Source organism: Oryzias latipes, chromosome 6, assembly GCF_053564925.1.
Source record: "Oryzias latipes strain Hd-rR chromosome 6, Olatipes_Hd-rR_3.1".
NCBI lineage: Eukaryota > Metazoa > Chordata > Actinopteri > Beloniformes > Adrianichthyidae > Oryzias > Oryzias latipes.
In genome coordinates, this window is record NC_136242.1 from 16,592,234 (window position 1) to 16,620,212 (window position 27,979).

The 27,979-nt window shown below is 39.4% G+C and overlaps 1 protein-coding gene across 29 annotated transcripts; it reads left to right on the forward strand.

The window, feature by feature from the left end:
* Positions 1 to 354: 354 nt before the first annotated feature.
* On the forward strand, positions 355 to 27,568 carry LOC101175076 (CUGBP Elav-like family member 2). 29 transcript variants are annotated; one of them, XR_013656384.1, is made up of 14 exons: positions 355 to 632; positions 10,065 to 10,261; positions 14,777 to 14,859; positions 16,772 to 16,820; positions 17,121 to 17,255; positions 18,789 to 18,868; positions 19,963 to 20,124; positions 20,675 to 20,738; positions 21,166 to 21,303; positions 21,517 to 21,639; positions 22,107 to 22,283; positions 22,408 to 22,554; positions 23,036 to 23,213; positions 24,137 to 27,568. XR_013656384.1 is itself a non-coding variant. In XM_023955690.2 (13 exons), exons 1-13 carry the CDS (start codon positions 520 to 522, stop codon positions 23,161 to 23,163), a joined length of 1,593 nt encoding a protein of 530 aa, XP_023811458.1. In that variant the 5' UTR covers positions 355 to 519; the 3' UTR covers positions 23,164 to 27,568. The 29 variants fall into 29 exon arrangements, 13 of the variants coding, with proteins under 13 accessions (XP_023811458.1, XP_078804679.1, XP_078804680.1 ...); XR_013656385.1 differs by having other exon boundaries at positions 22,411 to 22,554; XR_013656386.1 differs by having other exon boundaries at positions 390 to 632; positions 21,529 to 21,639.
* The last annotated feature ends 411 nt before the right edge of the window (positions 27,569 to 27,979 follow it).

Consider the following 27,979-nt stretch of genomic DNA (forward strand, 5'->3'; position numbering starts at 1 on the left):
AGCCAGTTTAATACCTGGGAAGAGTGACTACTGTTTACCTGCAGTCTGTGAAGATGTGCTCCTCACTCCTCACAAGTTTTACTAATAAAACTGGTTTAAGGCCCACAACTTACAGTGTTTGGTGCTGTTCTTTGAACATCCACAGAACCAGAACTGGACTGGGATGAGATCTCTTGGCATTTTACCTTCGCTGACAATGAGAATAAATCACCCGTGCTCAATATTGAGAAGTTTTCCAAATATGGGTGTCAATTAGTGCCAAAGTGCTGCTATGGACACAGCTTTAGAGTCTGTGAACCGGGCTGCCGCAGGCTGCACAATGCATTAGCGCACGATGAGCTGTCAGAGAGGATTATTTCAGCCACCACAGTCAGCAAAGGGGGTGGGCGCCACTCTGCTGCACTAAACCGAGGAGAAAGGGTGGGCGGGAGAGGGAGAAAAAGCACAGAATCGCATAGGTGAACGACGGAAAAGAGAAGAAAGTGTCCATTGCAGCGGGCGGATTTTTCCAGAGCACCAATGTTGGAACACTCTTCTGAGCTGGCCCTGGTGCAGAGTCTGTATGCCAACAGCATGCGCTGCCCCCCCTCTGCGGCTGGGATCTCTGTCAGGAATGAGGACCTGCCTATGAGGTACGTCGGGGTTGGCCCCTTATTCAAATTTGGGCGAGCTTTTTGTGGAGCGACCCGCGCTTGGACGGCCTCTTTGTCTGGGCTGGACATTGTCACGGGGTGTATTGTCTCCAAATTAAGATGTTCTCACATGATGACCAAGCGTGTCTGCTGGTTATGAGAAGTTCTGTTGCTTTTTACTTCTCATCTCCCTTTAACCAGAGCAATAAGATGCAAAAAAAAAAAAGTGGTTCTAGCTCTACAGCGCTGTCATGTCTTAACGTTTACCTCCTCTCATCGCTTAAAGGCTCACATACTTTTAAGAAATGCAAGTAGGGACAGGCGTATGAAGGTTTCAGTGTTTGTCGCTCAACCCACTGACAGTTCTCTTTGGAATCTGGCCCCAGCTGAAAACTCGCTGTACAAAAACAACAGAAACGTTTCAACTATCTTTGAAACACAAAGGCCAAACATTGACATGCATCAGGATATTTGCATGAGTCAGTTGTAGCATTGAGCCTGAGTGCTGTGTGTGCTCGGCACACTGCAGGATGAAGTTCAATCTCTCCATTTTGAGAGCCCCCCCCCCCAGCCAGTCGCCATTCTATCAGTGATTTCCGGGGGGAGGCAAAGCTACAGGAAAAAGTCTGCCTTTAAGTAGATGTTGGGGTTTGGAAGCTGACCCAGTTGTCCACTGAGATTCAGGGAGGACGACAATAACGGTGGGACTTCAGTGCCACAGTAAAACATGCTTGATGTAAACAACAAAAGCATGGTACATTCGGAGGATTAAAATGAGATTACAATGCAGTAATCGGAGATTAGGAATTAAGTATTAGAAGGTGCCAGCAACTAGACATCAGCCTCTATGGAATCCACTCTTTAATACGATTCTTGGAAGAGCAGCTAGATGCCAGAAAACAGATGCTGCTAAATTGACGACTGAGTATTGTGCTCATCTAGCAGGAAGAATTCCTGATGCTTTCTATCCACTAAAAGAAGCATCCAGCTCCAACTAAATCAAAGAGTGCTGCGGAAGATTTGATTGTATTTTGTCCTCCATTTTAATGAATCAGAATTCTCCAGAGGCGGACACTACCTTTTTATAGCATCCCCTCAAGCTGAATGGTAATATGCACTCGGATGATTGTCTAAACGTATGGCAAAATTAGTTTGCATGATCACATTAGGCACATAAATCTTTTAGACCCTGTTCGGTGCAGCACAGCCGACTTCGGCAACAGGATGGGATTGCTATGGATACAAGGATTAAGTCCGATTTTTCGTCAATGAGCTGTTCCTTGGCGCTCGCTGTGATGAATAATATTTTTGGGACGGCGCAGCTGCCGAATCAGTAATAAATGGTTGGATAATTAGGCCAGACCCCTCCTGTCTCTATGGCTGTAGCAAACAGCACTTGACAACAGCAGCTCCCCCTCTGTTTCCCCCCTCATACAGGGAGGCCTCGCCCTGCAAGTCCAGCACAACAAAGAAAGATCGGCTCCCCCTCCCCCAGAGAAACAGCAACCCGACACAAAGGGGAATATGACCTATGACCCAGGGGAAAAGTAAACCTGTAGATAGGCAGGATACTTGTTTGTTTTTTTTACATTTATCTGTACTGTAGGCCAATAAATAATCCCATTTTACTCATAAATCCATGTACGTTTTATAATTTTATTAGGAAAGAAGCAAAAATTCAAATTTTGTGCTACATGAGTAATTTCCGTTCAGAATCTCAAATTATAGATGTAAAACCTTCAGGGATTTTTTTTTAGTTTACTTCCATACCACAACATTTATGCACATAATACAGGTAAATCTGACAAAATCCCACTCCAATCATCTTTTGAGCTTTTTAAAAAGCGTTTCCAGTGGTTTTTTAATTACAATTATGTTGTTTTTAGGCAACATTTAAAAGCTGCGTCGTTTCTGGAGAGCGGCAGTTCATCAGAAGCCTGCCCTGACTTCCCATCATCCCTTCGTTTACACACTCTCCCCACTAGTTTACAGCCCCCCACTACACCAACATAACATTAAGAGTGCAATTAAATCGGTGAGCAATGTTGGAGCTATCCAATAAATACATAAATAAAGAAATATTGGAGTTATCCAGACGTACATGGATGGAATGAAGACATAAACGGATCTAGTCGTCTACAAGCGAATGCATTGGAATGGAGTGGAACAGGAAACTTGTGGTCAACCCAATGTCACTTTTGTGACTTCTACAGGCCCTTTCAAACTGCATTCTTTTCATTTACCCTTGATTCATAACACTTTGCCTGCAGAAATAACCAGAAACTAAATTTAAGCTTCATTTTCTTTATATATGTCCTCCATTGTGAGGAAAATACCACAGAAACTTGTTGAAAACACGATTTTCATTGGAGTGGGTCTTTAATAACATGTTGATTTATTTTCAAAATATCCAATTAATCGAATAAACACTTCGAGTTATTTTTTAGCTAGTAAAAATTATTAACTAAAAAAGCAAAAAGGTTAAGCGTTTTCTGCCCTGTCTGTGTTTTTTGGATGTGTCTTTCTATGTTGCAAGGCTGCAGTTTTTACATAATGATAACGAAGTGAAATTAGGTCAGAGAAGAAGTCTGTGGAAGACTCTACTGGGACAGACAGGATTTTAAATGAAGGGGAGAATTTGAGCTGTTCCTCCAAGCTTGTGTTTTCCACTCTCGCCGCTGAAGCCACGCCTCTGCTTTGCTGCAGCTCGCCGGCCTTTGACAAACTTGCTCGCCTCTCGTGTTTATTCCGCTCGGAGAGGAGGAAGAGATAAAGAGGAAGAAGCTTCGCCGGGGCGCGCGCACTCCTTCTCTATTTCTCATGCGGCTTTGAGAGCGGAGGACGCCCCCCTCCCTGCACCTGCTCTGCCTCGTCTTCTCGCAGGAGTTGAAGTGTCTCACAGTGCAGGCGTCGCTCCTCATTGTTGTTCGACGTTGTTTTGAGCATGACTACGACGTACAATCTGGATTTCCTCCCGCTTACCGAAAGTCGGCTCTTGACTTCGAGCGACACAATGTAAGTAGTTCGCTTGTGGTTTTCTGTAACTTCGCTTGCCTGTTAACGCGCGGACCGTTTTTAAAACCGAAAAACAGTTCAGCGCGAGTTGGCTAATGTTAGCTTACCGGAATGCTAACGGTGCTAATAAAGTGAGCGGCGACAAGTCGCTCACCTGGAGTTAGACTTTTGTGACTAATTTTGTCGTTAAAAATATAAATTAAATAAAACCGCTATCTCCAGTCGTAAATGAGCAAAGTATGAACTAAAACGTACAATTGGAAGGGTAAACGCAGTTAGCTAGCAATGTTATTCGACACTACGCGGGGCGCTGCTATAGTCAAGTGACATGTGCTTCCGGAGTTCGCACGTTTCAGTATCACTTCAGAAAAACAATTTTGACCAACCGAATGTAAGTTTAACTTTATGTAAAACGTTGCTGTGCAAACACAGTACCGTAATGTGCATTTTCGATTGGAACTGTGACCAACAGATACATTCTAGCCGTAAAAGCCGTTAAAATGTTGGTGGGTTATGTGATAATAATCTCAACTTTGAGTTTGAAGTTCCGCATTTCTATCGGCAAACATTAAACACTATTCTCAAGTATTGTTTTCAGACATTTCTATGCCTTTGCCCTTCGGCACCCTCTCGCTAACACGGCCAGCAGCAGCACAGACAGACTGAGGTGTTCCCGTCCATGTTGGACGTTCTTGCTCAACGACAGAAAACGTGGTTCGCAACATTATTGAACCTTTAATGGAGATCTTGTGACAGGGCATGTAAACAAGGGGGGTGGGGGAACACCAAAATTCCTGTTCAACCCATTTTTACCGGGTGAAAGCCTGTTGAACCAGGAAAACTTTTAAAAAACACATCTGTTTTTTGATTAAACGGGTTCAGAAATGTGCATTCTCGTGGTTTTAGGATAAGCTTGTTCGAAACCAGTAGAGTTAAACGCCCACCAGCGATGGGGTAAAAAAGTAATGCATTATGTTAAACTTAAGGTGTGGTTGTGAAACTCCGTCCTTCCTTGAGAGTTTTACTGTGAAAATTAAACCTGGTTGTATGACTATTAAAGTCAAACATAAAGTACTACAACGATGAAAATGCAATTCTATACAATTATACAATGCCTATTCTTCAAACTTTAAACTTTATTGATTTGTAAAGCGCCTTTCATTTTGGTTAAAAACACAAAGCACTTAACATAAAAGCAGATAAAATAGCCATAACATATTATTGGGTTATTTTAGTGCACCTCATTCTCTCTCTCACCAATGTTGGCTTTTTAGAGTGTATTTCTGCTTGTTGACACTGATGTACAGATATTTGCTCTAATAATTTCCCCCAGCTTCTAGAGTGATCGTGGTGGTAAGCCGCTAAGCTAAGTGTGAAATGCATCCTTTTGGTTTGGCCGGTGAGCTGTTTATCGCAGAAGTTAATAATTTCGGCTTTAGTTCAAACACCTGTCAAAACACCTGTTTCGTGCTCCTGCTGCTTTTGTGGCACGATGATTGCTGGCCTGGAGACCACACGCTTGACCTTGAAGATTTCTAACCAATCCGACCGTCATAAACATAGAAGCCACAAAAAGATTCAAGATTCACAAAATAAAACCATTTCCCATGCTTGTGTAACTCTTGATCCACCCAATCATTCTGTAAATTTGTAGAACACACAATTGCTTACTAAAGGACCTTTATGGCATGAACACGTACTCCTATTAAGAGATAGTTGAGCATGTCTGGTTTTATTACAGAAAATAAAGATGCAATATTCATGTTTTTTTTTTAACTTGTATATATTTTAACAGACAAATGTTTTAGTGTATATTCTCACCTTGTCTGTTTTGGCCTGTTACAAACAAATCATTCTATCCTGATATAAAGCTGATAAAGATAAACTTAGCCATTCGAAGAATGTTCTGTCTATTCCTGTAGCCAAGACCTCAATTACAAATGAAATGTTGTTCTTGATAGCTGCCAGTGGTATTATCCCAGTCTCAGAAGTTTATCTTCCCTAATAATCATACTAGTTATTTTCCATTTGAAGCTCAATTTTTAAATATACACAAGTCGAATAACATTTTTTTTCATTGACTAAATGGTAAAAAAAAAAGCAACTAGTTTTGGATGTTAACAGGAACGCTGCTTTTGGAAAGTTTGCAGTACCTTTGCGGAATATTAGTTCAACAATATTACCACTACTAGTGATACATTAATACTCTTGTTTAAGATTTAATAGGTTTTCTATTGCAAAAATTGTATATTTATTGTCAACCAATCGGTCTTACCTCTGCTTTTCCTTTAGTGATGACACATTTGTAAAACATAGTCATAGTTGTAACTTGTATGGCAGAAAGCAGGTCATAAGCATGTGCGACTTGCTTTTTTTTTCAAGTGGCAACAAGCTAGAGCTTCAGCCTTTTTCCGTTACCTCCCATCTCAACAGGTCCAACAGTTTGTCCTAGATTTTTTGATGCAATACTTGTGTGCTAGGATTTTTGACAGCGTTTTATCATTCCTCTGTTTTAAGTCACATGATCATCAGATATATCACAGAATCAAGAATGGCAATCATTTACTGTAGTGTTCTGTAATAAAGAATATTAGCATCCCGACGTCGATTTGAGTATATTATGATCAGTATCTTAAAATCAACACATTTCTTAAAGTTTCGTGAAAAATGTTAGGTGATTCATTCCTAAGCCATCTTATTTTTGAGACCAACATTTAACTGGCTGGTCAGACATGCTGAGGTTTGGCATTCCTTCTATTACAGGCACAGTAAAGGTGTCTCTGGTATGTACGTAGTGTCAGAATTCATCAGCTGGACACGCATGAAGGAGATAAATCACCTATTTTTTATGATTGGTGCTGCAATAAGCGTGCAACTGTCATGGCTCTGGCTTTAGATGACTTGTCAGCTGCTGAGGGACGTCTTGAGTGAGCTAGGACAGGGCAGAGCTGTTTATGGAAGCACTGCTGAAGACTTCACCATCGACGTCTGCCAATTACTGAGCAGAGCAGATCCCTTCCTTTTATTTGTTATGTACATCAACTTTTAAATACATGTTTATGCTCTCAATGTGTAGGTCAAGGTAGAATTGTTGGATCATAAAAATGATCCAACTATATTTTGATCAAGTCAGTTTTTGCAGACCTAACTGGTTGAAACTGTCTGCTTTGTCGCATTCCTTAAAATCTTTGGTACTGCAACACGATCCAGTCAACTTAAAAATTGGCATTTTAAAAAATTTTTTTCAAATTTTATGTGACTCCAATTTAATGGTTTTTGTTGAGGGAAAGAATGAGCATGTCTTAAGGGTGACACATGGTCTGGTTACTGTCAGTTCAGCAGCAAAAAACAGAACTTTCTAGTACATTTTTTAGTAAGCATCCTTGATACTGTGTTTTTAAAAGTATGATTAAAGTATACATTGATTAGATAGTACAGACATGTTCCATTAAATGAATCGATCAGAATTGGTCATCCAGCAAATGGAACAGGGCTCAAGTGCTGACCAGAACTCAACATTGTGGGTAAATGCCTTTGAGAACTTTGCATGAAGCTTGTGGTGTTCTAGCTTTGCTGGCTGCCCTGATTATTATGTAGAAATGACGGATCAATTTCTGTCCAGACTAAAACTGACGTGCCACCCTTGAATAATCCTATTTTGCCCAAAACCTAAATATAATGATGGTAATTTTTATTTGAAGTGACAAAACAAACACACAACAGGGAACCCAAATGCACCAACAAGTAGATGACATCTTGCTGCTTCTGTGTTGATTGCCATATATTGTTTTAAGGATTGGGCAATAGAGATAAGCAACAAAAGTAAAATGAAAAGGATTTGACATTTAATACAATTTATCAGACATTTAGTGCAAATTAATTTAGATGTCTATTCAGTGATGGAAGACAGTGGTATTCTTTAACAATTTTTCAAAATGAATCTTTTTATTAAAACCAGTTGTTGGTCTTAGTGCATGCTCATTTTCAAAGTTTTTTTTAAGAATATCATGATTGAAATCAGTATTGCAAAAATAATACTAATTATAATATTCTTTCTTGCTGTAAGTAGGAACTTTTTTAGCAGAATTTTGGACTTTTCTTTAAACTTTATTAGACTATTTAACCTGAAAATATTAACAAAATGTGTCTATATGGTAAAAGTCCAAAGGGGATGTCTTCTGTAAACCAGCACCTGTCCTTTTTTAGAAATTACTGACCAAACAGGTGGTCAATGCTGCATCAGCTCGTTCTTAAAAATAGCACGGTGCCATTGCAGTTGAGCTTGACCTGCATTGTTGGTAGTGAGTTTGGAGGGGAAGATGAAATGGAAAAATCTTCAGATAATAAACCTTTTAAGTTTACAGTCTGAATGGATCTGCTAAAAACAGTAACATTCATTCTTGTTTTCAGCGATGATTCATGTGTTGCTGCAAACTGAATTCAGCACTTTTTTCAAGGAAGGTAGAGAATTTTTTAACCACTGGAGTCTAGATTCAGAGATACTTAGTCTTGTGGATAGCTGTTCATGCTGATCACAATATTTTAAGAGGAACTCCTGGTCAAAGTATTTGCGTCTTAGAATCATTTGACAAGCGTTATGATGGCGCAAAAGTCACGTGACTTGCAAATTTTGAATGAGGTTTTCAAATGTTTTTCCTCACAAAAGATGTCCAGTTTTTGGAATTATTTTGATCTCAGCAATATTTCTTTTTAATTCCTACAGTTTCTTAAGGTAAAGAGAAGTTTTTCCAGTTTTTGGAAAATTTGTGGATTGTAACCCTTGGGCTATCCTAGGCACTTTAAGTCAGTGCACTAAACCTTTTTTTTTCTTGAGTGATTTATGATCTTCACTGGTTACATGGAAGGTGGATTACATGAAATCCTCTTCACCTTTATCCACCTGTGTCTTGCTAGGGATACGTCTATGTAAGGGTCGGGTTATCTGGGCCCCATAAGATGGCACAAGGGTAAAATGTATTTCAGAGATTTTGACTTAAAAAAAGTGTTTTATTCATGTTGAAGTGACGAAGCAAAGGCCTACTTCTATTCTTCTATTATTACTAAAATGGCGTCACAGAGGTAATGGGGAAATCTAGCAAGTGTCAAACACCAGGACCGTGATCTTGGCTGATGAAGCCTCTAGCGCAAACCATCTCTCTGAATTAGCCCATTGTGTAGCCTTTGTGCTACAGAGGAACGGTGAATAGTGTTCTCCAGCATGGGCGAACAATATGTGATTGTGCCCCTGCTGGGGTGAAGCAGCCGTAGGTTACTCTCTGTACCATCGCCAAAGCGCCTGAGGAGGAGATACCACACCGAGTCTTTGCCTGCTCAGTGTCTGCAGATCTTCAGGGCTGTTTTCAGTTTCTGTTCCAGGCAACTGGCAGGAAGCTGCTTGTACTTGTTTTAAGGAATAACATCAACTAACACTATAGTGTTTCTTGTTAGTTAAAGAATTGAATTTCAGGAAAAACAGCAGATAACTTGACTTAACATGTCATTTAAGTCCCTCAAGGAGTTTAGTGTTTCTGCAGAACGGCTGGGGTCATTTTGTAAGAGATGGATGTCTCGTGTGCAAAGGTCTGTAAACATTTCTGAAGGTTTATTTACATTTTTGGCTTTTGTTTTTTAAATTGTCTTGTGCTCTTTACAACAGCCATTCCTGCATGTTTTGCTACATAAATCTATCCCAACACCAGTAAACTGCCGTTTCAGGTTTTTGTTTTACATTTTTATCTGCAACAGGAATTGTTTGGGCCTCTGCTTGAGTAAGGAAAGCTTTATTTATTTTGAAGTATGGTTATTAATTGTCCCAAAGGAAAAAAACATAAATATCTAAACATGTCATTTGTTTTTTGTTTTAACCAACTATCAGTGATTTTAATTAAGCTGTTGTAAACTGAGAATCAATAGATTAAACCATCATTACAATCTTTACTTAAACAATTTTTATTTATAGTTTCACATGTTATTTAAATCCATTAGCTATTTTTAAAATTGGCCTATTGTAGAAGTCTTTTTGAAAATGTGTTGCTGTAATTGTTTTAGAACAGGAAGATTAGTAACTCCAGAGGATATCTGTTTCAAAGCGTTTATATTGTGATTGCTCTGTAATGGCTGACTGATAACCTCAAGTTATTTGGTTGGTGAAAAGTTAATTGAGTAGTTTTTTCTTGTGATAATATATATTTGTATATTTTGTTGTTGTTGCACTTTTAAAATGGGAGACCGAACAGCTGTCATTGAAATTTCTAATGCCAAATGGCTTCAGTGTTAGTTTGTTATTGAATCTAACTAAATCAACAATGTCCTTTCAGATTACCTATTAAAAATGTATACATTAATCATATATTTTATGGCCTATTACCCTATCGTTAACTGTGAAACATAATTCAAGCCTTCGTTTTTTTTCCTCAGCAACGGCAACAGCAACAAGATGAATGGGTCACTGGAGCATATGGACCAGCCGGACCCAGATGCGATCAAGATGTTTGTGGGACAAATTCCACGCTCCTGGACAGAAACTGAGTTAAAAGAGCTTTTTGAACCCTTTGGAGCAGTGTACCAGATCAACATTCTACGTGATCGCGCCCAGAATCCTCCTCAGAGCAAAGGTACGCTCATGGGTCCAGATAGACTTGTGCTGTGATTTCTTATGATACAGCTGGTAAATGCTGGGCTCAGCTTAGATTTGATCATGAGCTTGGGTTGTTTTTATGACAGTACTGCAGTCTTTGTTGCTATACTTTTTATTAATTAGAATAGCAATTTAGGAAATATAAAGGCAAGTAAATATAGACGGGTGAGACGAGGAAGCTAGAACCGGGACCATAGCGCCCTCATCCTGTTTTCTTTGCCCAATCACACCTGACTGGAATGTGGGCCGTTATTGGGCCTCTGTAGAGCTTGATGAATAGATCAAAGCTGTGTAACATTTAAAACAAAAATGAAGGACCGGAGATGCTGAAGACCAGACATTTAACAGCTATCAAGCTTTTGCACAGCTTGATGAGGCCTGCTGTGGCCGATGTGTTTAAGCCGGATAACACTGAAACCTTATGAGATGCCCACCCTGTGCATTGGATTTGAGAAAACGTATACATGTTGTATTTTAACTTTCTAAATCAAGGCATGTTAAAATAGTTTAATCTAAATGAAAGTAAGTTTTTATTCTGAAACCAAGTAATGTGTAATTTAATTATTCCAATGCTTTCAAATGCAGATATAGTTCAAACTATAGAGAAGGTCATCTCTGAGGTTTTTTGTCTCATCGGCCCCATTAAGACTTGCTTATGCAAAGTTAATGGTGCACATTCTTTTATTTTTTAATTTGGACCTTCTTTAAGTTTTCAAACAGTTTTTGACCCTCAGCATGTACAAAAACTCAATAAACCTTCAACACAACTCCAACTTTTCATAATCTGGTCTTGTTCTATTGGAGACTTCTGTGCTTTTTTTCAGCATTTATATCTAAAACCCCCAAAATAGTTGGGATCCTTTTAAAGTTGACCTATAGAGGCATAGCAATATGGCTGCAAAGTCTGACATCAGATCTTCAAAAATCAATGTTTATTATTAACAAATAAGGTGAACTGCATTTCCAGTGGATGGCAGCAATATTTGCTTGACCTTTGACCTTTTCTAAACATGCTACCATCTTGTAAAACTATAAAATGGTGCAGAGCAACGTCACACACAAGTGTTGTACAGCTTTCTGCTACAGCCTTATTCTTCATCGCAGATCACTTCCCCATTTATGGAGCCAAATACTTGAACAGTGTGTATCATAATGGTGAAGTTGCCAAGATTGCGTTGCACGTCTCAAAAACTCTGGGTGCAGCTGGCGGTCCAAGAGTTCAGGGCTATGAATGGTGGGGGGCCATCTTGCTGTGTTGGCAGCTTTTCTTTTTCCTGTGTTCATTTTTATGTCTGTGTTCTGCAATAAAAACGTTGCTGAGTGAACAGCTGAACACTGGTCGTCTGCCTCACAAGCAGTCATCCAGTCAAGCAAATCTTTATTTCAGAGGCAGCTTTGTGAAAAATCCAGGTTTATTTCACCTTTTGCTTACAAAACTGTCCTTGCAGCGCAAACAAACAAAACCTTTTCAGCCATGTGTCTGTCTAGGGAGAAATGCCACATCCACTGCTGCCTGCCATCAATTTTTTTTGGGAGCCTCAAACCTCTTTGCTGTCCTATCTTAGCCAAAAATGCACTTCTGAAGCTTCTTTTGAAATTCTCCATGAATCCAACCAATCAAACTCCTCAAACTGGGTGATAAATCATCAACTTAAATCGTCAACTTGATCTAGCATATATTTAGGGTGACATAGGATTATGTTTAGCAGGGAAATATATATAAAACAAACTGTTGCAATATCTGTATTGTTATAAAGACACATCGCACATGGTTTTTAGATGCTAGATAGGCAGTCTTGAATGAGACACTTTCTGGACAGAAAAAACAAAACAAAACAAGCATTAAGCATTAGTTACTGTTTTTCTCTAACCATATCAGTTTGAGGCTTAATGGATCTCTGCTTTATGAACCAGATTAATTTAGCATAGTCTTTAAAAGTTTAAGGTAAAAGTGAGTGTGTCTGCTTATTTCTCTGACATCTTCCAAGTTTTAACCAAGAACTTTTTCAACTTTCCAGTTCAGATTCTGTTCTTTCTGACAAATATATTTAAAAATATCATATTTCTTCCACACATTGAAATGCTAAATTACACCAAAGAGAGTACTAGATGCTAATCAAGAACCACTGGACATTCTCTCATATTTTAATTACCTGACTTGGAGCACAAGCACATAAAAAAATTGGCAATCGTGTTCTTGTCTTTGTCCTTGAATTTGTGTGAAAACCAAAAGCTTCCAAACCATAAAAATATTTTGCAGGAAGATTAATGATTTGTTTGTTTGTTGGTTTATATAATATTACGGATAATTAAATGTATCCAAGTTTTTATTAGTGGAATAAATTCTAGCTGTGGACTATGGATGTTCTTAGATAAATGCGCGTTTGCAGTTGCTGAACACATGCTACCATAGCTTCATACATGTTGTACATCAACGTTGTTCTCTCACAATTTTATTCGGGACAGATTTCAAACCTCAAAATTTTGCACAGCCAAACAGACATTTTTTATGTTTATAAAAGAGCATTTAAAGGGAGGCTATGTGTGCTAAAGGCATGCTAATGATGGCAGGCAGAACTCTGCAAAACAGCCGTTTGTTAAAACAGATTTAAAAATTAATAGAACGCTAAGAAATGGGTCCATGTTGTTGGTGTTGGCAGGTTTCTTATAGCTCCAAAAGCATTGCTTTTAAGTTGATACTTGACTTGTGTCAGTTTCCTTTTTGGAAGGGACTTTACTTTTTAAGAACTACACTTACCCGACATGCTGCATTCGCAGGCTGAAACTACGGTGCTTCATTTTTTTAATGCATTAAAATTTTATTACTATTAGAATTGAACGTGCTCTGGGTCACTCAGATGATGGTCCTTGACCAGATGTGGCCTGTGGGCCGCCATACTAATACCCAAGCTTTAGGCTGCTATTGGCTGGTAGGAGCATTTTGATAACTTAATAGTAAAGTGATGGCTGCTCTTTGGGGGACAGTAATCACATCGAGTGACAGTGTCATTATTCAGTTAAGTCATTACTAAAACATGTTATCATTCCTGGACCCTTTTACTGTGCTAGTTTTTACACATGAGGATAGAGATAAAAGATTGATTTAAAAAAAACAACTTAACAAGTCTAAATGTTTAATTTTTGATCATAATTTGACCCACATTTATGACCATATGTTTCTTACGACTACTTGAAGCCTGTTGATTTTTATTTTATTTAATTATTGTTTGGGACCTGATTTTTAGAGCTTCCAAGCATTAATGGATGGAACTGTATGCATCAATTTCCATTAAAAGGTTTTTATAAAGGCTCGTTAATAAAATGGTTGTATAACATTCAGGTGTTCAAAGCAGAATTTAGGGGGAAAAAAATAATTTGTATGTGAATATGCCCTTAACACTGCAGTTTATTAAGGATGGGGAGGCGATCAAAGGTCTTCTTAAAAGGTAGGAGCCCCCCCTTTCTTAGCTGTGATGGCCTATTGACACGTTAATTTGATGTTAATGTATTCGGATAAAAACCAGGCTTGATGCGAGCTGTCTGTAGTGGGTTAGTTTACGTTGAAACCATTTGATCACTTTTGCTGTTTCTTTAGATTGAGTTTTTTCTTAAAATACTTAATGGCTTGGTGATGTTTTTTTTAATTAGTTTTGCATTATTTTGTTCCTGGGTTTGTTAAAATTGTTGCCAATTCATTTACTTTTCCACAAAATTACGCAGGAAACATCGTATTTGTCGTTGCTTTTTTAGGCCATGAAAATATCTGATTATCACGCCTCTCTGGGTGTTTATTTAGCTCTGCTAAACCGTGGTCCGGGCTTAAGCAGCAGAGAAGAGTGCAGCTTGATGCACATTAGAGTTCAGCCTCCCTCCCGTCAGCGTGGGAGTGCCAGTAACAGAAGAATACAGACTATATAGGTCAGAGACTCTGCAGTGCTCCACTTCCCCAACCCAGTGAAACTGACAGGCCTGAACGCCATTGGCGGTCTGCTGGGGACGGAAGGATGAGAGGCTTTCTTTCCGCTTCGCTCTTTAGTTCTTGTATCCCCCTCCCCCATCGTCTCCCCGGTCTCCTCCTTCTCTCCCTTTTGTCTCCTTTGTGCCGTTATCGTGCCATATGTATAAATGTGTTTTTGAATTCCTATGTAATCTGGTGATATTCTGTTAAAAGTACTGAGTCTTGGGACGCGTTGACGCCTTTAGTGTCTATTGACACATTTCTAGCCACAGGCTCATCTCTGGCTTTGTCACATCCTGAAATCTCATTACTCCGTGTCTTAGCTGTAAACTACATGGTTGGTGCCAAGAATACCTCGTCACATGTTTCTCACATATAGGGGGGGGGGACTATATTTTCATCCACTCCTGCATCCATTTTGTTTTATAATGGCCGTTGGGGTGGGGGCTGCATTAAATGTCTCTATGTTCAGTGTTTTAATGTTTTGTTTCCTTCTCCCTTCCTTCTGTTTGTCCCTGTTCTCTGATTCTGCAGGATGCTGTTTTGTAACTTTTTATACAAGAAAAGCTGCACTGGAGGCCCAGAATGCACTGCACAACATAAAGACCTTAAGTGGGGTGAGTAAGCACAGCATGGGCTGCTTTTAGCTACATGAGCCCCCCTGCAACTACCATGCAGACTAGCCAATACTGAGCTCTTGGTTTACTGAGCTTCTGCCTGGCTCGTCATATTCCTTGGCTTCCATTATCACAAAAACCAGAGGAAAGGGTCTAAATTAAATTTTGCAAAGCTGACCCAACCATTAACGGAATGCAGGTGAAAATTTACCATGCTAAATCAAGAATATTTTGGTTTCTTTTCCAACACAACATAATCCCTTATTTTAGAAAATCTTTTATTTCCATGCTCTGTTCCTTTTCTGATATTTTACGTCTCCCATAACAGTGTCTAGATTTGAATCATTGTCTCATGAGGATCATTACCTTTATGAACCAATGTTCCTACTTTTTTGTCAAATTTTGAAGCATCTTTCTTAAAAAGAACGGTACATTTGTATTTTTTTTAAACAGTTTGCCAAAGCTTTTTAGAAAAGTGTATTAAATGTACTTGGCAACAACAGCTCTCCCCGGGCGTGCCTGTCCTGTGCAACATTTTTATATTCATCCAAAGTATGCCGTGTTGAAAGAGGTGTTTGAGTGAGAGGGAGCAGCCTGCTGCCGAATCAAAGTGCTTCACGCAACTTAGCAAAATAACATTAGGGGAAAAAAAGGAAATGTAACACTAAAGTTTTTATATTTAATGTGAAGAAACTAGTAATTGTACTAAAACTCTTTACCTACCTTATATTCTTCTTTTTTTTTTTACTTTTTCCAAAAACAAATTTTTAAAGACCATATTGAAGTCTCTCAAGGTGGCCGTCTTTCAAATCAAAAACTCCGCTATAAAAAAGGCAGTAGCTTGTTTAATCCCCAATGTCTGTTATGCCTGTAAATCACTCTAGTTGACTCTTTGGTCAATAAGAGCCTCCACTGGGAATTAAAACGGCATTCAAGTCTAGTTTAAGAGGAGTTGCTGTCACTGAGGTTACAGGTAAATATTGAACTGGATTGATAAATGAGCCTATCAGGTTGGCTATACAATTCAAGCTCTTTTTACTAGACGATCTGTCAACCAGACATTTCAAATTAAGTGTGGTTCAGCACCTCACTACCCAAATCCTTATCCTCTTCCCACTGTTTCTGGCATCCATTGCAGGTGACTGACTGCCTTGCATGCTAGGGGAAAAAGCTTGTTTCTCTTTTGGTTTTCTCTCCTTCTCTGCCTTCCTTTTCTTGGTCACCAATGCCAGCCAGTCCACACACTGAGAGGGCCATCTGTCTATTTTTCCTCTTTCAGGCCCTCAGAAAACACTTTTCAGACGTGGACTGTTCTGGTGTTTGACTACATTTTCTCTTTTACGTCCACACAGAATGTCAATTTTAAATAATTTCTTTTCTACTTCCGTTTAGGTTTCCTTTATTATATTAAGTCCCACAATGACAGATCAAGCAGCTTTTCAGTTTTTAATGGAACATGCTCAAGAAGGAGCTGCATGTTTATTCTAGTAAAATCAGGAGAAGGCTTCTTTCTGATTAGTTGGAGGACGAAGTGGCATCATTTCAACTTTACAGTGCATTTGAAAGCACTGCCAATGCAGCATGTCTGTTTATCTTGTTGCTAAATAATCACTGAGGAAATTATGGGTGTTGTAAAGCAAAATCAATAAGTTCAAATGGAAGTCTACACTTCTGCTGAAAGTGAAATGGGAGACCATGGAGTTTGCTCCATGCCTCCAGCTCTTATATGCCCCCCACCCCACCCCCTGAATCTGGCAGCAGAAAAGGCTGCTTGTCCTGCAGGTGGACAATGAAACAGGATGATTGCTGAAAAATGCAACAGTTTGTCTAAAAAAGCACTTGTGATAAGCATTTCTACCACATTTAGATATTGTATAAACTATTATTCATGCTTGCTTGTTTTCCTCCTCAGATGCATCACCCTATTCAGATGAAACCTGCTGATAGTGAGAAAACAACTGGTATGTGTTTCTGAATTTGAGTTTGGGATTAAGGAAAAATAAATGTTTTATTTAGAGAAATGTTTAAATATTTGAGAAAGGTACGACTTTGAAGCAAAATTACGGCAGAAATTCAGTTTTCTAAAATAAAATTTAATGTTAATGGTATTGAAAGAACATTTTTAAAGTTGGAGACGCATGAAAAACAAGAACATTGCAAATAAAAAACGTTCCTGAGAGTTTAAGAGTAAATAAGAATTGTTGAAGTACAAGGATGTAGTAGGGTGCCTAATTGTGTGACAGTTTTCTCCTTTTCTTCAGCGGTGGAAGACAGAAAACTCTTTATTGGAATGGTCTCAAAGAAGTACGGCGAGAACGAGGTCAGAATGATGTTCTCGTCCTTTGGACAGATCGAAGAGTGCCGAATTCTCCGGGGGCCAGACGGTCAGAGCAGAGGTGGGTGTGCTTTTAGCTTAAAAGTACTCCGTCAAAACCACCACTTTCAGACCAGCGGAGAAGACATTCTCATAAAGTATTCATACAAGTCCCTCCTTACTTGATTTAACCCTTTATGGGTACTGTCCACATATTTATTTTTAAGACAGTCTGCAGCCTTTTAGGAGAGAGAGGAGTCCTTTGACATGGAACTGGAAATTGATGAAAACTGGAAGAGTTGCATTTTTGTCATATTTAGCAGAAGGCAGTCATTTCCACAAGGTCTGCACACATCTGAGGGAAAAACCACACACACACACACACACAAACTGTATAGTTACAACAGTGTTTGTAGCCTGGTGATCATGTTCCAGCATGACATCCCATAACTGCACCTGAAATGTAATGCCTTCTTTTCACCACATTTTTGCAGCACTTTATAAGAAATAAAACTGTTATAAAAAATACAGTTGTTATCTAGGCAACTCAGAAACTGGGTTCCACTGTTTTTTAAAAGTGGTATTTTAGATGAAGGGTTTTATTTTGGTCAGTAACAAAAGAAAAACCTTTAACATTAGGATATATCACTTAAAATTACATTGCTGTAATTTTTTAATATAGATTACACATGTATCTGTTTTGTTATATCCCTTTTTTATGACCCAAGTAGTTGGTATGTTAGCAGAAGTGGGATGTATGAATGTAGAAATCAGTCCGTACAGCTTGTCAAAGCGTGCGCTCCTGCATGGCGGTGGGTCATAAAGGGTTGAGCCCCGTCACCCCCTCCCAAGTGCTTCGCCGTTTACCATCAGTCGCACCTTTTTCATCCCCATAGTGTGTCCCTTTATAACTGTGCCATTCATCCCCCACATCTCAAAGTGAGGGGCCGCTGCACTCGCTGTGCGACTCAGTTGGCTGTCGCCTTGGCAACTGCTAGCTGCTGGTGTTCGTAGGCTCAGCTGGCAGGCGACTGGGCTCTGCTCCTCCTGTACCACCTCCTCCATCACAAACGGCAAAAGGCTGGAATTAGCCAGTCACTGATTCTTCTGCATAAAGCACAAGTTAGCACTGAGTGCTGGAATGCAGTATCCTCCCCTAATGAGACAGTTGAGCCTTAATTTTGTGTTCTTCTGTACACGATGTTCCTACAATTAAGGAAGAAAATGGGCTTTTGTAGCCTTGGATGTTGGCAGGGCTTATTTATTTAGCTGATCTGTGTGTAGGTGTCTGCATTTTTATGTGTATATAATCATGTTGAGTGTTTCTCCATGACATCACCTTGTCAAGCCTCTCTTGGCTGCGAGTTATTGCGTCGATCATTGCGCTTATGTGACACGTGTTAATGTTCTCCTCGTTGTGTTCTTTCTCAATGTGCTAACCAGTAAGGGTGGTTCTGTGTGCTTGGAGTTGGCATTCTCTGTACTGTAATGTCCTTTTTTTGGGGATTCATAACGAGTTGTCCAATCCTTTTTTTGTCTTGTTTTGTTTCTTCTTGTCCCCTCCCTCTCCCCCCTCCCCTCTCCTATTGTCCCTCCCTCCCTCCCTCCCCTACAGGCTGTGCGTTTGTCACATTTGCTACCAGAGCAATGGCACAGAATGCAATCAAAACCATGCATCACTCTCAAACTATGGAGGTACTGTACCCCTTAGCACCTATTTCTCATTTCCCTTTTCCCCCCACTCATACATTTTGCTGCCCCCTTGTGTTGAAAGGATGACAAACACGATGGCATCAATTCTGCCGAGTTTCGGTCATGTACAGAACTAAATCTATTTGCCAACTGTTTTTAATATTTCAGATCTCACACCCTGAGCTGACATGACCCAAGACTTTATTTAACTGTATTTTTTGGTTAAAGTAACACGATTCTCTTTGTGAGTCTGTCTATCTTTCAAACACAAGGAAACAGACCCACTGCTTCAAATATAGGCTAACAAAAATAAATTGAGGCTACTGCTGCCATCCTATTAGATTTCTTCAAAAAACTGGGGCTGAGGTCCCAGATAACCAGTGGATTCTTTCTGCAAGTAGAGCAGCAATAATTGAACAGCTAGGTCAGAGGCTCCCAGTGAAGCATCAGACCAAATCTAATTAGAAAGCTCAACCAAACTAAACACTTTTTACAAGAGTAAATGTGGGCCCCCTCAGCGGGGGGGTCCACCTATTCTCCCCATATCACATCCTCCCTAATATTTAAGTCGCCATGGGAGGTGCTGCTGATGCAAAAGCCATTTGCCCAATCTAGCCTGGTCCTTGTCTGGCTTTTAACTCGCGGACTTCGGCACCGCATGCCTTGTCCATGCGTCTCTGAACAATATGTGATGTCTGTTTGCAAGGTTGTGTGTATTGTATTGCATTTTTCCCCTTATTGTCTACTGACATTCTCTTGTTAGAGTGTCTGTTTCTAAATGTTCATCTGTTCTGTGCTTTTTGTAAACAAAGTTCAGCTCCGCAGAGCGCTGAAAGGACTGTTTTTGCGCCATCTTCCCATGGCTCTCTTGGAATGTGGCCTGGCTCTGCTCTGCTCTGCTCTGCATGGCAGTTGTCCTCAATGTCATAGATTTGCTATGAATACAAACGGTCTTACAAAAATGCCCCCCTCCCCCTTCCTATTTTACTTCAAAAATACCTTGTAAAAAAACAAATCCTTTAATTAATGTTAGTGTGGTGGAAGTGGTTTCATCTGTATGTTTTGTTTCTTTTTTTTTTTTTGTCTTGGTGCTCCAGGGTTGTTCCTCCCCTTTGGTAGTGAAGTTTGCCGACACACAGAGGGATAAGGAGCAGCGGCGCTTGCAGCAGCAGCTGGTGCAACAGATTCAGCAGCTTAACAATGCCTCAACATGGGGAAACCTGGCTGGGCTGGGGACACTCACGCCACAGTATCTGGCTGTAAGTATTGCTCAAATGGACTGTGTAATTACACCTGTATCCCCATGTGGCTCACAGCCACTTTCTATAAACCATGTTCAGGTATGGAAAACTTAACAGCTACAAAAGCTGTGCAGCCTTAATTATTTATGGTTTGTTTTTAAAAGATATTTATCTTTTTCTTTAACTTCAGCCTAAACTATGAACTGGTTTTCTCTGCTCAGTCTAAAACAAACCTGTGACTTGAATGTGTATTTTCTAATTCTGACCAAAGGTTCATGTGACTTAAACAAGAACAAATGAGCGCTTTGTCTGATATAAAGACAAAAAAAGTTTATATTTGCAGTAGAATTCATTTTTGTTTAAAGGTAAATAGATTTGTTGTTCAACACAAATGAGATATTTTTAAAGGTAAAAAAAAACATTTTTCCTTTGCCCTGATAACCTGTAATCAATAAAAAAATGTATCTTTAATTTAGATTCCAAGTAGGCTGTTTTTTCATTGAAATTAAAAATCCTTTTGGCCTTTTTTTTTTTTCAAACTCTGCTTTTCTTTTATTGTTGTCAACAGTTGCTCCAACAGGCTACTTCCACCAGTAACCAAGGCAGTTTCAATAGCATACAGAGGCTAGGAGGTGAGTGTTTAGCCTCAATGTGAAACCACAGTTCGGTCAATATGAAAACATGTACTTCTCAAGCTAGCAACGCTGTGATTTTTATACAGTAACGCAAATATGTCTGCTGGTTTATCAACAAAGCAGTCAGTTCTGTGTGTCAGAATCCTCCATCAAATGTGAAGGGGTCTGATGAATAGGATGCAGTTATTTTTCTGCTCTTTATTTTGTGCAGCTACTTTGTTTTAGGATTGTGCTGAAATGTTAGGATAATATAAATTGCTCACATTGTCCTAAGTACAGCCATCATTGACAGAAGAAAACCGTTTCTGTTCCTTAAGTGAAATTCAAATTGACGCAATAAACAAAGGTTTTCCCGAACTGGATTTATCTGAGAATATAACCATAAACGTGGCTGATTATGACTTCTGTTTCTTTGCACTCTCAGCGGGTGTGAATCCTCTTCAGCTGCAGAACTTGGCGACGCTGGCTGCAGCTGCAGCTGCAGCCCAGAGTTCTGCCAGCCCAGCATCAACCAGTGCACTCTCTACAAACAGTGGAGCCCTCGGGGCTTTGGCCAGTCCAGGTGTGGGTTTTGTTCTCTCCCGTCTTTATCTTTGGATGAACTGGATGATTGTGTTTTTGTCTGGTTTCTTCTTATATATTAAATGACACTTTTTTTGTTTTGTTTTTAATGAAATCAGCCATACAGAAAATATTGCAAGTTTTTGGCAGCTTCATTTATGAAAACTTTTTTTTTTTTTTAAGTAGAATTGATGAATTGCCTTGTTTTTGGCAGCTGGCTCAACAGCAGGGACCAGCGCTGCCATGAACACTCTGGCATCTCTCGGTACACTACAGGGTCTAACTGGGAACTCTGTGGGCCTCAACAACCTTAATGCTCTAACCAGCAGCGTCAGTGGTAAGAAAAAAGCGCTTTCTAGTTGGCTGTAATTCAGACCCTTAATTAAAATGCAACAAAGTCCTCGAAGTCAGTAAGCAACATTGCAGACATTGTACTTTTAAAGTGTCGATTTAAAACCATTTTTTATTAGTCTAAAGGCTGTAATATTTCTATGTCTGTGGTCACGTGAGCTTTCCAAAAAACAATTGGTTTAGAAACTGAAAAGCGTTTTTTTTTTAGTTTTTTATGGATTACAGCCTTAGTCACAACTGCCCTATGGTTGATTAATGGGTAAATTTGTACGGCGCACGCAGTTGAGCTGCATGAAATATCAAGGTCATAGGTCATTTTTTTTCTATGGGTATGCTGTGAGCGATAGCAATTGATCTAAAAAATGAAAAAAATCTCCTGTTCTTTATTCTATTAAGCTCCAGAGTTTCTAGAGGTTCCAAAATCTTGACCAGAAAGCTCTTTTGGCACTACAGGTATGGGGGCTATGAATGGTGGCTTGGGAGCCTCAATGGCTAACGGGTCAGCTGCCAGCTCCATGGACGCTCTGACGCAGGCCTACTCAGGGATGCAGCAGTACACAGCCTCTGCCCTGCCCTCACTTTACAGCCAGACTCTCATACAGCAGAGCATAGCTGGCAGCCAGAAAGAAGGTGAGCAGATGCCTAGCACACACACCCAGCTCACAAATGTCAGATAACTTTTATACCAGCATGTTGGATTTGTGAGTCCAAGCCCGTTTGTAACTTAAGCCCCTGGTTCTCTTCACAAATGGAGTAGGGCCAGAGGGCGCCAATCTTTTCATCTACCACCTGCCGCAGGAGTTCGGGGACCAAGACCTTCTGCAGATGTTCATGCCTTTTGGAAATGTGGTCTCTGCCAAAGTCTTCATTGACAAACAGACCAATCTGAGCAAGTGCTTTGGTGAGGAGCTCAGTAAATTTCTAAGCCATTACAGATGTATGGCATGCTGCGCCGCACTTTTGTTTTGAAAAATCTGCATTCAGTAGACTCAAGTCTTTGTTACAGAAATGTGCATAGCCCATGTGCATTGATGAAGTGACAAAAGATCTTTTAGTTAACAAAATAAGTGAACAAGAACGGACATTTTATCTGGAAAGGCACTAATTTTGCTACATTTTGGAACTTTCCTGGACTTCTACTTCCATCTGTTGACTTTTATATTTAAAGAATGGCTTTAATTCAAATAGTCTGCTAATTGGGATGAAGGTTTTCTCAAATATCTGTAGAAACTGAATTTAATTGGAAAGTCTCATAAAATTGCAGCACAAGCATTTTTTTCTACTCAGATTTTCCTGATTTCCTTGGGGTTTGATGTTTGTTATTTCTGAGTGACGGTCGCTGTGTTTCTGTGCGTAACGCACGCTTCTGCCTCCGTTCTCAGGGTTCGTCAGCTACGACAATCCTGTGTCTGCGCAGGCTGCCATCCAGGCCATGAATGGTTTCCAGATCGGCATGAAGAGGTTGAAGGTTCAGCTGAAACGCTCCAAGAACGACAGCAAACCCTACTGATCCTCACCAGGGGTCTCCCCCTTCCCAGCTCTAATGCTAGCACTGCTAGGGTAAGTTCACCCTCCAGCCAAGGTCACCACAGCAGAGACTAAGCGGGGTAAAGGAAAACAGCACACCCCAGGAGGGACACTTACCCTTTTCCACACACACAAAAAAAATGAATTAAATTAAAAAAAGAGGTGAAAAAAGTTTGCAATGATCCTTCTGCATTTTGCTGTATTTCATTCCTGCAGTTTTGTCATGTACTTTGAGTCTGAGAAAATATTTTAATGTATATGATTATTTATGACTATCACTGGAGTCAGTGTTCGCTGAAGGTATTGGTGTCTTGTATTTAGTAGAGAACATCCGGTTTGCCGCCTCATTGCCTTCAGGTCAAACGAGACAGGTTGATTTAGCATCAGTTGTATTTAAAGGTCTAAAGCGGCGTTGACCCCGAAGCCCAGAGCTTCAACCTGCATTTGGCTTTTTACGTTGTCCGTCATTTGTTGATCGTTAATGTGAAAATGCTGCAGTCTTGGTGTGTTCAGTCTTTCATCGCCTTACCTCTCCTCTGCCCCCCCCTCCCCCACCGCTCACTCTATTATCCCAGTTGTGTTGAGCTAGGCTGCCTCCCTTCCTCTGTTAACATCCAGTCATTCCATCCATCCAAGTCTCCCACAAAGGGCTGGCTTTAGATGGATCTCTTTGGGTGCCAAGTGTACAGTATGTGCATGTCAGTCTGCCATATGTCCTGGTGGTGTCACTTCCTTAAATCTGTGTATTGTTTTTGTGTATCGGAAGGGGGGGGGGGGGGGGGCGCGTTTGTTGACTCTTGTCTTACTCTGTGTGGTGATTAGTGTTACTTTTGTTTTGTTTTTTTGTGCCTCATGGCTAAACGATTCTTGTGCCGTACCCCTAACTTTCTCTTCTCTCTGTTCTGTCTCTCCTCTCTTCGTGTTTTTGTTCCTCTTTTCTTTTGTTGCTTTTTTAGAACAAATCTCCATGCCTGTTTGCTCATCATTAGCCTAGCATGTCTTCATGATGTTAAAAGCCAAGCCAACTCCCCCCCTTCCCGGCCTCATCATCCCACCATTGTCTGTGATGTCTCTCTAAGCTCGCCTGACCAATACCTGGCCACCCACTGACCCTGACCTTAGCTCGACCTGATTTTTCTGCATGTAAATTCATTCGTTTTCTTGTTTTTTGCTTTTTGTGAGGAAATGTGACTGGCGCAGAGGTCAAGCAATCAATGTGAAAACTGCTTGGAATTCATTTAAGAGAGCTTGTTTTCTGTTTTGTTTTGCAAATGTTTTAAGAACCTGTGGAATTTCTTATTTTTAATTTAGCTTTGTTATTTTGTTTTAATGTTTTTCTTTTTACCTCTCAGTAAAGTTTCACTTGAAAGTTAAATACAGGGATTGGCACACAGCTGTGCTATTTGGTGCCATTAGCAATATGTTGGCTTCTTTAAAAAGAAAAAAGGAAAAAGAGAAAAAAAACAAAACAAAGACAGACCACTTTCCAACATTTTTCAAAGTGACCAGGAAAATCCCTCTCAGTGATCTGTGTTGATCTCTACATTACGTGGGCTATGTGAAGACTAAACCAGTATTTTTTCTTTAAATTGTTTTTTTTTTTTTTTTTTACAAATTGCAAAATTCTCCAGTGTGTTTCCTCATTTTTCCTTTTAGACTGATGGCACAATAAAAGGTACATTTCCTCTTTGAAGAGAAATGTTTACCTACATGAGTCAACTTTTTTAGAACTGATTCACAAATAGACAATCTGTGGTTTAAATGCACATTTAGATTACCTATATTTTATATCATTGAATCTATAGAGGTTTAACTAACAGAACCCAGGCACAACTTTGGGTTTTTTTTGTAGACTTTATGTTGTAACGTCATCTGTGTTGGGAAAGGGGGCGGGGGGTCTTTAGTTTGACATTTTTAGAGAGGTCTCAAGCTGTTTAATTTCTAAATACCTTAAACAATGGAAAACAATCCTCTACCATGATTGTTTTTTTGTTTTTCAAATTTTGACTTTTGATCAAATAAAAAACACAAAAGATCCCATTTTTGAATGCAAATGATTTTCCTGTGTTAAAGAAGTATTTAGCTTCTACGGTACGCGTTAACTTGCTGTGACTAATTTAAAACGTCTCACTTTGGGTTCGTTGCCTCATGATGAAAGACGATTTACATTGTGAATCCTGTAGATGCTAGAACTCTGTCATTGAAGTGCTCACGTGTCAAATCCTGTTTTTATTTTGTCTGTGTGTTTGGTTTGGTTTAGGGATGTAACCATTTTTTTCTTTCACGTAGATAGAAATGCATATGCAGCAACACAAACACTTGCAGTGGTTGCAATTGTGGGAGCCCCTGAAGAAGAGATCACACACTGTAGGTCTGCATGTTTTTCACACACATTTGCTTTCTTTTTAAGTCTTTCTTTTATTTTTCTCGAAGTGACTTCCTGCGTCAATTGTACACATCACATCGAAATGACTAAATCCACCACAGTTGTGTTGGTTTACGAGTACATTCCATTATTCAGCACAAAAGTTTACACGGTTTTTAGCAGGGTGGTATTTTCTCCACCATGCGACTTGTTTGTGTGACGACCCTGTTAAAATACCCACTTCACCCACAACCAAGGGTTCCTAGAAACTGCTCACCTGGTGGCGCTAAAGAGTTGTAAACTCAGGGTGTATGTGTTTTCTAGTTTTTTGTTTGTGTGTGAAGCCATTCTCATACAACTAAACCAATTTTTGCAGTTTTACACCCATATTCATCTTTTTTATTTTTATTTTTTATTTGTGCTGTTCTCTTAAAATCCATAGTTTGGAAGAAAAAAAAATATAAAGGTACCAAATTTGAAACATTACTGGAGGAAAATATTAGTTTTGTAAAGAGTTAAGCACAATTTGTGGGAGCGAATCAGTTGCGGATTGTGGCGTGCGTGGTTTTGATCCCGGACTTTTCAAGGTACCACAAGATTTCTCTTTTAATGTGGGCATGTGCTTTTTACAGTGTTTTTTCTATCAAAATGCAATACAATATTCAAAGTGCCATATATATAAATATATACGTCTAGAAACTGCCTACACATTCTTATTAGGCCTTTGTTTAGAGATTGCTGCAGTAAATTTTTTTTCCTTACATTTTTCTTAATTTTGTTGGGTCTGTAAATGCCAATGTCATGAAAGCTCTTGTCAACTGCTAATGTCCCCTTTCTCCCCCTAATTGTGTTGAGTTATTGGTAAATGTGTAATGTGATGTACTCCATTTGAACAGTTGGTTTTAAAATACTTGTAGATAAACAATAAACTTCCCTATATATTTGAAGGTTAAATGTCTCTCTTAGTGAGTGCACACGCGTGTACTGTAGGTCTTCTCTTGTTTTTTTGAACCAAATTTTGGGTGTCCCGTGAAGATCTGGTGGGGTGGGGTGCAAACACAATTGCAGGTGTAAATGAAAACGGCTCATGGTGAGGTTGAAACTAAGAACTAAAAGCACAATGTACAGTCCTGGCAGGAAGGCGCACTCACTTCAGGGGCTTCCATCACAATCCGCTCTAACAATCACTTAGTGTAGTTCCTCACACTCTGAAGTGCTATTTTTGACAGTGTGGTAGCTTTGCATCTCTATATATTGTCTTGATCTGAACTAAAAAAAATAACGACTTTATTTCTTGTCAGATAATCAGTAGGACTTTTGTTTTTATGTTTCACCAATAATTAAGTAGATGTTTTGTCTTAAGGAAAGCCAAAGTGAGTGCATCTTGATGTGATCTGTATTCTATATGGCCTACAAAATCTGTTTTAGTCTGGGTGGAGTTAGAATAAAAACATACACAGGCTCTCAAATTTCTACAACTTGTTGTTCATATGTATTTTGTACCAGTGAAGCTTTTTATATCCAAAACTAAAGGAAAACGAACACAAAAAGAGGTTTAGAAAAATTTAGTCCTCGCCTTCAGTAGTTCTTTGCTTTAGCCTGTTGTTGGCATCAGCTTTTTTCTTTTGCTTTTACCTCTAAAAGATGCCTGATTTTGATTTGAATTTCCGTTGGATCTCCACGTGTTCCTTACTTAGTTGATCAGTTTTGGGGAGGGTTGGGATCCTCTAAATTGTGGTAAGTTACATGTTGGTATTTGTGCTCGCCACTTGATTTAAATGGTCATGAATCTTTACAACCTGTGTGGAAAATTGTCTTAGTGTTAAGGTTAATTTAGTTTGAGCCTTGTTCCCTTTTTATTTTTAAATTTCCCAGTTTGAGGTTTTCTGTTGTTTTTTTTCCTCCTCCCATAAGTGTGTAGCTAAATGGCTGTGTTCTTTTTGGTCAATGTTTGTGTGGTGTGTGTGGTTTATTTCTTTCTTTTGCCTCTGTCTCCAAATTAAACCATTTCCCCTAAAATAAATTGTGTTGTTGTGCGTTTGTCCAGTGTTGTAAACACGATTTACAGACCCCCCACCCCCCATGTGTCTTTGTTTGGCGTCTTTTTGCAATATAGTCTTTAGAAAAAAAACATCTGGAAGGTTCTGAATTGCCAGGAACTAGGTTTTTCAAAAAACTTTCAAAATAGAGCCGGTCAATACAAACATGGAGGGAAATAAATCATACTTTAAAGGTTGATATGGTTCAATGTGAGTTTGTTGGTAAAAGAGTTAAATGAGGTCATTTCCATGTAGTTTTAATAAATTTAGACTCAATTCCTGCCCTCAAGTTGAACCTTTTTACAAAATAATTCTCCTTAATTACAAAAATTATTTTTCTGTTTTTGCAGTTAACCTAATTTTCAAACTCTCAATAATTCATACTTTATAAAACT